This window comes from Phycodurus eques, chromosome 13 (genome assembly GCF_024500275.1).
Source record: "Phycodurus eques isolate BA_2022a chromosome 13, UOR_Pequ_1.1, whole genome shotgun sequence".
Taxonomy (NCBI): domain Eukaryota; kingdom Metazoa; phylum Chordata; class Actinopteri; order Syngnathiformes; family Syngnathidae; genus Phycodurus; species Phycodurus eques.
In genome coordinates this window covers 17,724,555-17,737,068 of record NC_084537.1, presented here as the reverse complement: position 1 = coordinate 17,737,068, position 12,514 = coordinate 17,724,555, and the positions used below count along the sequence as shown (strand labels likewise).

Below are 12,514 nucleotides of genomic sequence, written 5' to 3'. Positions count from 1 at the left end.
GCCTCATGGCTGCAGTTTCGATGTGCAAAGAATGTGGGATGATAAACCATAAAACAGAAAATGAAACTTATTGTGACAGATGAAACTCCGCAAACAACTTTGTGTTCAAGCTGTAAGTAGTTACAACTTTTTGGAAAGCAGTGTTTTTTGTCTGAAAAAAAGCTTTGATGAAATTGAGATCTCATTGTCTTAAAATGTAAAAAGAAACCTCGTAAAATTGCAAATTTACATTCATTCAAGTTACGTCTTTTTTCTCGTGATCATGATTTTCTCATACATTTTAACTTCTCTCATGAACATTACTTTGTTCCTATAAAATTATAATTTTTTTAGGAAAAAAACAACAAAAAAAATGCTTTATCTTGTACAATTGAAACTTTTTTCTCGTAAAATTACGACTTTCCCCCCCAAAAATTCCAACTTTATTTAGTTTCAGAAAATTACAACCTTATTGTATATGACTTTTTTTTTCTCGTAAAATTATGACTTTATTCTTAAAAACTACAACTTGATTCTTGTAAAATTACGACTTTCTACCTCGTAATGTTAGAACTTTATTAGCATACACTTAGGACATTTTCTATGTAATTTCATAAATTACTTTATTTTCATAAAATTGCAACTCTTTCCCTGTAAAATTATGACTTTGTTCCCAGAAAATTACGACTTCTGTGTGATGGTAACTATAGAACCCATCCATCCATCCATTTTCTGAGCCGCTTCTCCTCACTAGGGTCGCGGGCGTGCTGGAACCTATCCCAGCTGTCATCGGGCAGGAGGCGGGGTACACCCTGAACTGGTTGCCAGCCAATCGCAGGGCACATAGAAACAAACAACCATTCGCACTCACATTCACACCTACTGGCAATTTAGAGTCTCCAATTAATGCATGTTTTTGGGATGTGGGAGGAAACCGGAGTGCCCGGAGAAAACCCACGCAGGCACGGGGAGAACATGCAAACTCCACACAGGTGGGGCCGGGGATTGAACCCCGGTCCTCAGAACTGTGAGGCTGACGCTCTAACCAGTCGGCCACCGTGCCGCCAACTATAGAACCATAAGTTGGAATTTATTGCAAAAAAAGAAACAACACAAACAGCAAATATCATTTGGTAAATTGTGACTTTTCTCTCATAAAATTACAATTTCTGTCTCAGAACATTACAACTTTTATTTCGTATATCACAACTTTTTCCTCAAACAATGAGGACTTTTTTCATCTGAAAATTATGACATGATTCTCTCACGTTTTGTTGTCAATTTACAACTTTTTGTTTCTTGAATTTGCTACTTTATTCTCATTAAATTTATTTCCCCCCCCCCCCCCCCTCATACAATTCTAACTATTCTCATAAAATTCAGGGGTTTCTCTCTTAAATAACAACTTTATTTGGCAAAATTACAACTGTATTCTCATAAATTGAAACTTTTTTCTCATATAATATCTATTTTCGTAACATTACCACTGTATTCTCATAAAAATATTTTTTTTCTCATAAAATAAGGACTATTTTTGTAAAATTATAATTATATTCTCAAAACACTGGGACCTTTTCTGTCATGCTATTATGACTATTCTCATCAAATTAAGGCTTTTTTCCCCTTGTAAAATAATTTTATTTTCGTAAAATTACAACTGGACTAAAATAAAATTCCACATACAATTACGACTATTCTCATAAAATTAAGACTTGTTTGTCATAAAATAACAATTTTGGTAAAATTATAACTGAATATTTATTCAACTCAAACTTTTCTCTCGTAAAAACGTTAATTTTTTAAAATTTAAATTAAAACTGTATTCTCATAAAATTAGCTTTTTTGTCATGAAATAACTTTATTTTTGTGCCATTAGAACTGTATTCTCATGAAAGTAACTTTCTTTCTTACACAATTATGGCTAGTCTCATAAAACTAAGACTTTTTTCTCATAAAACAAGGATTGTATTTTCATAAAGTTACAACGGTTATTCTCATAAAAGTAAGATTTTTTTTAAAGACAAAAATTACAGCTTTTTTTTCTTGTAACATTACAACTTCATTTTTGTAAAATGATTATTCTTTTGTTCACTGAAGATTTATCTCTTAAAATGAAAGATAAATCTTGCAGACTTTATGTCTCGAACAATCATGACTTTTCTGTGATGATAATCATCGAAGAAGCAGAAATAGAACTGAAACGCCTTCCTGTTACCTTTCCATAACGTGTTTGTCAGGTGTTTTCAAACATTTTTTTTTTTACTTTCACAGTAGTTCTCCACGGATTCTTTACATTTAAAAAGAAGTAAAAGTTGCATCAACACTGTCTGTACGGGTTTTCAGGACAACTAAGCACCAAAATGTCCTCCCTCAGCTCCAGATTCCTGGAAACAGGCTAAGTACATTGACCGTTATCATATTAGCAAAGGAACAAACAGTGGTACAACGTAAAAGAGTATAGCATAGAATAATTAAAATTTTATTACAGTACACTGACTAGATACATAAACAAGTTAAAGAGGATACAAAGCAGCTGATTCATGCACACAGGCACTTTTGGGAATGGGTTAGAGTCGACTTATCAACTCAACTTATTTGACATCCACTATGTGTCACATGATACGAGCATGAGTCCAGCATGTACAAGATAAAGTATTGATCCATAAGAAAAGTTGCTTTAAAAACGCGCTTTTTAAATGACATTTCGTGTTTGTTAGTTCATAGAATTTAAACACTTTCCACATGCTTAGTCATAATAAAAACAAAAATGAAAGTAAATGTAACCCCTTTTTGGGTCAAAATAAAAATACATGGAAAACACTTCCCTGTAATGAACCCACTAACGGTGGAACCTCCAAAGTGGAACAAAACGACAGCTCGGTAAGCATCTAAAGGATGAACTCAGTTAATGAGCGGTTTGATTTTATTGCCGTTTTATTATCCACTGAATAACTTCTTTTTATACGTGTAAGAAAGGTAAGAATGTTCAAAATGGATGTTTGCCTACCAAGCGAACAGGTCTGCGGATGATGCAGTCAACATGGGACTGCACTTCATCATAGAACACCTCGACAGTGCAGGGACCTACGCGAGGATCCTGTTCGTGGACTTCAGCTCAGCGTTCAACACCATCATCCCTGAACTCCTTTCAACCAAGCTTCTCCAGCTCAGCGTCTCACCTGCCATCTGCCAGTGGATTTACAGCTTTCTGACGGGCAGGACACAGCAGGTCAGGCTGGGGGAGGCCACCTCACCTCATCCACACGCAGCATCAGCACTGGGGCGCCCCAAGGTTGTGTCCTCTCTCCGCTGCTCTTCTCTCTCTACACGAACGACTGCACCTCAGCGAACCCGACTGTCAAGCTCCTGAAGTTTGCAGATGACACCACTGTCATCGGCCTCATCAAGGACGGTGACGAGTCGGCATATCGACGGGAAGCGGAGCGGCTGGAGCTGTGGTGCGGGCGACACAACCTGGAGCTGAACACGCTCAAGACGGTAGAGATGATCGTGGACTTCAGGAGGCATCCTTCGCCACAGCTGCCCCTCACGTTGTCCAGCTGCCTTGTGTCAACCGTCGAGACCTTCAAGTTCCTGGGAATTACAATCTCTCAGGACCTGAAGTGGGCGAACAACATCAACTCCGTCCTCAAAAAGGCCCAGCAGAGGATGTACTTCCTGCGGCTTCTGAGAAAGCACGGCCTGCCACCGGAGCTGCTGAGACAGTTCTACACAGCGGTCATCGAATCGGTCCTGTGTTCTTCCATCACAGTCTGGTTTGGTGCTGCTACAAAAAAGGACAAACTCCGACTGCAACGGACAATCAAAACTGCTGAAAGGATTGTCGGTACCCCCCTACCCACCATTGAGGACTTGCACGCTGCCAGAACTAAGACAAGGGCGTGCAAAATCCTCTCGGACCGTCTGCACCCCGGTCACCGGCTCTTCCAGCTCCTTCCCTCAGGTAGGCGCTACCGATCAACGCAAACTAGAACTAGTAGACATTCCAACAGCTTCTTCCCTCTTGCGATCAACTTCTTAAACACCTAACCTATAATTCCATTACAACAAGCTGGCAATTTTTTTGACTTGAGTTCGTTGTCACATTTCTGTGGGGCCAATTATGTATTACTCGTGCACTCACTGTAGTTGTCTCGCCATGCTGCACTATTTGCATATACTGGCCACTCATGCCAGAGTAGCATCTGCTCCATTTGCACACTGATTGAGGAGTATCTGTAACATTTGCACAACCAACGTTGTCCCAGATGATAGCACTACTCGTCACTTTAAACCGCATACACTCCTTGAAGTCTCAGCGCCCTTTGCACAATGGTCATTGCACCGGACTATTGCAATATCAGTCGTTCGAACTGCTCTAAGTGCTAGAGGACTCTGCATCTTTTTGTCAATGTTGTTTTTTGTCAATGTCTTTATGTCCCCAAAGTGTTCTGTAAATTGACTGTTTGTTGTACTAGAGCGGCTCCAACTACCGGAGACAAATTCCTTGTGTGTTTTGGACATACTTGGCAAATAAAGATGATTCTGATTCTGATTCTGACAAGGAGTGAACGCCATATAATACTGAGCAGCAATGGTGAGGATGTGTGTGCAGCGACTTCGCAAAAAGTTCCATTTCCTGTTTTATGGTTATCACTGCATGGAAAAAGGTGATGATAGCCATTGAAAAGGAAATTGAACTTTTTGTGTCGTAAGAAACGTATCCAATGGCAAACAGCAACTAGAAATTTTTTTTTTCTCCCTTCATAAAATTATGATTATTCTTGTAAAATTCTGACTTCATTTTTGTAAAACGATACATTTTTCTTTAAAAAAGTAAAGAAGAATTCTCTAAAATTGTAACTTTTTTTCTCATAATATTATGACTTTAGCGTAGTAAAATTTCAACTTTTTTTCCATAAAATTACAATTTTACTCATAAAATTATGACTTTATTCTTGCAAATTTACAACTAATTACACAAAATATAATTTTTTCGAAATTAGGATTTGTTTTCCTCGTAAAATGATGACTATTTTCATAAAATTCTGAATGTATTCTTGCTGAATGACAACTTTTTTGTCCCATAAATGTTTGACTTTATACTTATAATTTCAATTTTATACTTAGGAAAAATGATTCTCGATAAATTACCAATTTCACAAATGTAAAATTTTATTTACACAACATTACAAATTTTCCCTCAATAAATTATACTATTTTCATAAAATTCAGACTTCCTTCTCGTAAAAAGCGAGACTTAAAAAAAAATTATAATTTTTTTTTTTTAAATGACAACTTTTTTGTATTCATAAAATTGCAAGTTTCCCCCATAAAATTACCACTTTTGTATGACAATCCAACCTTAGAACTGGAATCTTTATAATATAAGAAACACAGCAAAGAGCAAACATAAACGGGCAAACTACCTGTTCCATCCCCTTGACATGACTTTCAGGCGTCTTGAAAGACTGACCGCTTTTACCTTATTTCAATTAACAGCGGTTGACTTCTTTTTACACTTGACATGATGGTTCCACAGTGGAGGTTCCACTGTAGTTCATTCAGTATTTAAACAGTTGTAGTAAAGGGGGTCACAGTGTTCCAGCAAGAGGCGCCATACTGTAACCGTCATTGTGCAGCATTACAGTTACATCTTACACAAGTGCATGTGTGTGTGCTCCACACATGCTTCTGTGTGTGCTACACAAGTGCATTGAAATTGTATGTTAATGTGCCATTGAAGAGCCACAGTGCATTGAAGGTAATGAGAGCAGTTGAATGCAACTCATCGGGAGGGCAATGCTTGACAAGGTCTTTGAAAATGATTACTTTTTCTCGTAAAATGATACATTTGTTGTAAAAATCTCACTTTGTAACTTTCCTCTTCAAATATTTTTTCTTGCGTAGCCTGTTTTTTCTTGTAATAATAATTTCCCCCCCCTGTTATATTACAAAAGTTTTCTTTTAAAATGTTGACTTGTTTCTTGTAGCATTAGGAATTTATTCAGGTGAAATTACGTCTTTTTTCGCAATATAAAATCACAACTAAAATCTTTTTAATATTACAACTTTATTCCTGTAAAATAAAAGATTATTAGGAGATTATTACAACTTTTATCTGTAATATTATAACTTTTTCTTGTAATTTTATGACTTGATGCCAGTAATATTCTGACTTTTTCCTCAGAATATTACGTTTTTTATTTTCATAGTGGCCCTCATACTTTTTAGTGCATGTGGCACTGCGTATACTCATGTTCTGCGATGGCGGTTGTGATCTTGACTGTTTGTGGCTGTATTAGCAGCACCTCCTGGTGGACGGAGCAGGCTGTCGGGTCAGTTTGAACGACTCGGTGCTTTCAACGTCTGGGTTTTCCAGCGGTGGGATCTGTTTGCCTGAAATAAAAAGATGTCAAATTGATGCCACGCTGTTACGCTGTATTTGGAAGTACAAAAAGCAATTGGTTTTCCACTTACACTTACAAAATGGCTTATATTAAATCAGTGACACAACACGTATTGACGGGCACACAATGAGGTTGTGTGAAACCTACTGATCTTCTGGAAAAGCTCCTCCACGTTAACCGCGTTCCTGGCGCTGGTCTCGATGAAGATGGCGGCAATGGATTCGGCAAACTCCTTGGCCTCCTTCATGGGGACTTCTCTGGAACGTCAGCGGTGGGTATGAAATGGATGAAGAGGTTTTTTTTCCAGGGGGGGGGGGGGGGGGGGGGGGGGGCACAGTGTTGCCTGGACTTACAAGTTTAATTCATTCAGTGACCACGCTCGTAACTCAAAACACGCATATTTCAATTCATGTTTCCCCATTGAAATAAATCTAAATGTTTTTCATAATGATTCGGTTAGTTAGCTGGGATAGGCTCTAGCACGCCCGCGGCCCTTGTGAGGATAAAGCGGTACAGAAGATGGATAGATGGATGGATAATTCCGTGGGCTTTGTGCAACTCCTTCTGATGTGCACTCCTTGCCCACAAGGGGACAGTATAATATATAGACATACTACACATTGATTTTCTGATGAAACAGAAGACCTTTGTAACTAAGTTGCAACAGTATGAGTTGTTTTTACGTTTCGTTTTCCAGGACACTTCAACTGGGAGTGGCACAATAAACAGACGCACTTGGCCTCCTTTTTGAAGAATTGTTCACTATCTGACAAACTGACGCTTGTGGTCAAGTTGCCACCGTAGCTATTGTCCGTAATTACATTTTCAAAGACCCAAAACAAAACAAAAAAACGAACAAAAAAAAAGGCCAAGCCACAGCCCGTATTTCAAAAAACTTGTAAGTCCACCTGATGTCTCCCAAGTCATTCTTGTTCCCTGCGATGGCGACAACGATGTCCTCGGGTCCGTGTTCCTTCAGCTCCTTCACCCACTTCTTTAGTGTCTGGAAAGAGTCCTGCACACAAAGGTGGCAGACAGTTACCGGGTCGATTTCGTTCCCTTATTCTGTGGTGTTGCTGTTGCACAAAAAAGCCTGAAATTTGCTAGTGCACTAGTGGTTTTCATGTCTACCTCACACTTCTGAGGTTCTGGGTTTGAATCTCAGCTCTAACCTTTCATTTCGATGTTCTCCTCGTGCTCGTGTGGGTTTACTCTGGTTCCTCCCACACTTCAAAAACATGCATTTATGGTTCGTTGAAGACTCTAAATTGTTCATATGTGTAAATGTGAGTTTGAATGCTTGTTTATCTATATGTGGCTGGCTGAAATTTTAAATTAATATAGAGTCTATTATATTAATATAACAATTATATTAATATAATAATATATTATATTATTATATTATATTAAATTATATATAATTTAATATAAATTATATATACACTTGAACTAAATATTAATTTAGTTGTCAAGCCATTATATGTGATACATTCGTATTGCGCCAGAGGTGTACCTAATGGAGTGTCTGCTGAGTGTATTAAAGGGGTCATTATTAAAAAAAAAAAAAAAAAAAAAAAAAAAAAGGCCTTTTAGATTGTATAAAAATAGTTCGGTCTCTATTTGTGTTTGGTGATGTTTCCATGTGCCACATGCACACAGTGTAATTTATGAAGTGCTGCAACCCTGAGTGAAAATGCTTTCATTGTCATTTGCCATTTCCGCAAGACAACAGATATGGTGGTTATATAATTCTTTATGCTTGGAATATTTTAATGAAAGCATGTCAGACACATATGTAATTAAAAACACCTAGGAACTTTGAATTAAAAAAAAAATGTATGCAGTGAACTTACCAATTTTGTGATGTCATAGACAATGACAGCAGCAGCTGATCCTCTGTAGTACATCGGAGCTAATGAGTGGAACTAAAAAGGAGTGGGGCGGGGGGGACAAATTAACAAGAATCAAGGTTGCCTTCCCGCCATGACTTCTTGTGACGACCAGAAAACATCAGGCTTCTTGTGATGTAACGAACTTCAATGGAGATTGTTTCAACTTTGGTCAATTCACTTTTATTAATAAGTGATGCTTTTAACAGAAAAATGCTTGCAAATTACACTGGAAAGTCTCATGCCTCAGACGCGATGATGGGTTATCAAGTCCAGCAAGGCCTTCCCTACTGGCCTACACAACAATCAGAAGCACTGACATTTACAACCTAAATTCTAATATTTGTTCCATGAAATTTTATTAATTTAATTCCAAAAAGTCTTATTCTCTTCATTTAGCAGAATTTCTCTTGGTTGCACTACGTCCAGTACATGTCCTCTAAATGTTGTATTTTTTTAATCTAATTAGATTTCAGCCTCGATGTGCTGCCTTGTCCATTTAAACTACCCGGGGGCCTTCAGAATAACAGTGCTGACAGATGTAACTTAAACTATATTAGCAATGGGACTGTTTCTTTAACCCACGAAGGTTTCAAATTCAACCTCATAGGGCCAGCGTGATGTTTAAGGGCACTCGATAAAGGCAACACACTCCCAAACATAGAGAAACACATGAAGAAGAGTTTCACAACTGACTTAGTAATTTGCGGTAATATTAGTTGTTTTTCAAACAGGATAAAGAATATAGGTCTGTGGGTATTGTATAACACCACAACGTATGATGCTATTTGTTAGCCAGTCTATGGCAATTTGCATTGTGCGTTTTTAGCATTAAGATAGCGGACGTTCAAAGTAATGCGGATGTTTTAAGTACGCAAGGTGTAATTAATTTTGATTAATGTTTAATTGGATCGTAAACTTCAACAGGGAGTGGAAATTAACATCTTGAAGCCTCTTTTTTTTTTTTTAAGTAATTGTTCACTATCTGCCTGCCATACTGCAGCTTATTGTGAAGTGAGTTGAGTTGCATTTGCTGACATCATCAAGATCTTGAATCTCAAATTTTTGCTCGCAAGTGAAAGCAAACTCGTAAGTCAGACCACGCCAAACTCTACGTACCACTGTATTTAAAGAACGAAAGTAACACTGTGTCAATTTTTTTTTATAAAATCTAATTAAATGACTGATAGGAATATGGTAATTGCTATTATACGACATACAAGCTAGCCTCATTGCACTTTCAGTGTATTTTTTTCAAAATCAAATCTGTAGGCAATTTAGTTTGAAATCATAATTTGGGGTATATCAACTATTAATATCCATCCAACCATCCATTTTCTGAGCCGCTTCTCCTCACTAGGGTCGCGGGCGTGCTGGAGCCTATCACAGCTATCATCGGGCAGGAGGCGTGGTACACCCTGAACTGGTTACCAGTTGGTTGATTGAGGATTCTAAATTGCCCGTAGGTGTGAATGTGAGTGCGAATGGTTGTTTGTTTGTATGTGCCCTGCGATTGGCTGGTACCCCGCCTCTCCCCCAAAGATAGCTGGGATAGGCTCCAGCAGCCCGCGACCCAAATGAGGATAAGCGGTTCGGAAAATGAATAAATGAATTTAGACAAAAGTATTGCTTTGCTGACATCTTGTGGCATATCACGACAATTATGCACCTATTGGGAGGGTGAATTAATGGCTGATTTTGCTATTCGTGTCGGGGCTTGGTCTCTAAACTCCACAAATAGCGAGGGTTCACTGGTTTCAATGTTTTTACTGATGAACAAATGAACATGAAGCAAGGCTAGTACCATCCTCGTGACCTTGAATGCTAACATGGATCATGACGTTTCACGGCCGACAGCGAGGCAGTCACGAGAGAACACCATATGTGATGGAGGCATGCGAGAGAAATCAAAGCGTGTGAACAACAACCAAAAAAGAAAGAAAGAAAAAAAGAATGTCACCCGTTCCTGTCCCGCCGTATCCCAGATCAGGAATTTGTGCAGCTCGCTTCCGGATGGCACTGTCTTGGTCAGGAATGAGGCTCTGTGGAGGGATATGTAGCATTAGCTACTGTGTAAAACCTCTCACTTAGCATTAGTGTCAGTCTGAAACTTGACTTAGCATTAGTGACAGTAAAAGTTCACTTAGCATTCGCAACAGTGAAAAATGCTACATAGCATTAGCAACAGTCTAAACCTTCACTTAGCATAAGCGACTGTCTAAAACCTCACTTAGCATTAGCAACAAGCTTCCCTTAGCATTAGCGAGAGTCAAAACGTCCGGGTGAACCTCTTTTAAAATGTTGCTTTTGCAGTTAATAAAGGTTTATTGATGGAAACAGTTTGACTTCAAAATGGATTCGTTTTCATATTTTCTATGGGAAAAATGAATTCCACATATTAAACACGAGGGGCTACGCGATTGCGGTTTCCTTGGCGGTGGTCTCACCCTATCGTGGGACTGATGTTGTGATCAAAGTGATCCTGGACGAAGCGACACACGATGCTGGATTTGCCCACACCGGTGTCCTGCACACACGCACACACAAACACAGAGTCAGTAAAGGCAACGATGCAATCAGAAAAACCCTTACATCCCAGGTTTAAGATAACTTGAGAATAGAAATGCATGATCATAGAGGACCACTACGAATGTATCCCAGTTGTTTATGATAATGTATTTCCACAAATGACTTAGCACTTAATATTAGCGCAGACAGTGTGAAACGTCACCGGGCATTACGTCACGTCATAGTTTAAATGCTTCACTGATCATTCTTTTTTGTTTACATTTTTTATTTAAAAATGTAAGTGTTAACGTTGGAATTCATTTTAAACAATTAATTCTCATTTCAAAACATTAGCATTTACATTGAGAATTAAACAATGTTTAGGTGTTATTTAATTAAATAATATTAATAAATAAAACTACGATAAATAATAAACAAATACATTTTCAAGTAAATTAAAATATATGTCAAGATAATCCAGTCTAACATGTAATTAATTTTAATGTATTGTTTTAATTAAAATGTTTTTATTGCACCATCAGCAGTTACGGCTAGAGAATCTTGTTTAAAAATATATTATACTTTAAAAAAAAATAAAAAATCACAAAAAAGTAAATCATTTATTTTTAAAATTTAAATAATTTCAATGTATTATTTTGTGACTCACTGTGATGAACCCTGACGGGGCATGTTACAACGACAACAGAAAGATTTCTCGATTGTTTTTTAATAATTAAAATTGCGATGTAAATTTTACACCCGTCAGCATTGATGTTATTTATTTTATTTTTTTAACAATACAAAACAACAGCTCTACAATACTGTAAATGTGCAAAGCTCGGAAAAACGACCCAAAAATTACAAATAAATTTAGAAAAACATTTGGAATCGTTCTAAATTGAATATGAATCATGAATAATAGAACTTGGCCAACAACTAAAATGAAATGTGCAAAATATGATTTCAAATTATATTCTTTAAATTATATTCTTTATTATTTCTTATGACATTACAGTTACAAAGGGACAACTAAAATTCAAAGGCTTGCAGGGTGAGGCGATGACGTCACATAACGTCAGAATGCTGCGAAAATGTTCCCAAATTGTCAGCTGCTCCTGATGAGGTTTGGTTATTGGGTCAACTTCAGCTAACCATCAACAGGTAACATTTTCACCATTTTCGTACTGAAAAGTCTACATAGCAGGTCGTTACTTAGTTAAATCGTGGTCTTGTTAAGTTTAATGAACTAGCTTAGCTATATATATATATATATATAAATATTTACTGTACATCGAAGGAATTTCCCCAAAATGGAGGGTGATTTTAAAAAAAAGAACGTGCTACTTACCCCTAAAAGACAAACCTTGAGCTCCCTTATCGCCATGGCGGGTCCCCAAAATGACTTAAATCATTATCTGACAATGTTCAATCACTGTCTTTGTCTCGTCATGCTTGAAACTCGTACTTTTGTCAGCCCTCTTCTCTCTCTCGCTTTCTCGCTATGTGGAGGAGAGAAAAACCCAACCCCGGACTGTCTGATTTGCTGACTATCACCAAGAACATCCCGCACTAAAATGGGATGTACATCCTGTGACGGATTACAAAATTAAGACGAAGAAGTGTCTCTGATGAAGCTGTTTGCGTAAAATAAGTTATGTTCGTAATTGCGAACAATGGACAAACGCCTTTTCTTTGTTGGCTCTTAAATTGCGCAGAAAAACTTTGGTT

The 12,514-nt window shown here is 37.6% G+C and overlaps 1 protein-coding gene across 2 annotated transcripts; it reads right to left on the bottom strand.

Moving 5' to 3' along the window:
• Positions 1-3,887: 3,887 nt before the first annotated feature.
• rab31 (RAB31, member RAS oncogene family) lies at positions 3,888-12,338 on the bottom strand. 2 transcript variants are annotated; one of them, XM_061693855.1, is made up of 7 exons: positions 12,135-12,338; positions 10,726-10,805; positions 10,239-10,320; positions 8,243-8,314; positions 7,298-7,404; positions 6,537-6,646; positions 3,889-6,378 (listed from the first exon to the last, which is right to left on the bottom strand). In XM_061693855.1, the coding sequence occupies exons 1-7, from the start codon at positions 12,168-12,170 to the stop codon at positions 6,281-6,283; spliced, it is 585 nt and encodes a 194-aa protein (XP_061549839.1). In that variant the 5' UTR covers positions 12,171-12,338; the 3' UTR covers positions 3,889-6,280. The 2 variants fall into 2 exon arrangements, with proteins under 2 accessions (XP_061549840.1, XP_061549839.1); XM_061693856.1 differs by lacking the exon at positions 8,243-8,314 and having other exon boundaries at positions 3,888-6,378; positions 7,298-7,392.
• Positions 12,339-12,514: the final 176 nt, after the last annotated feature.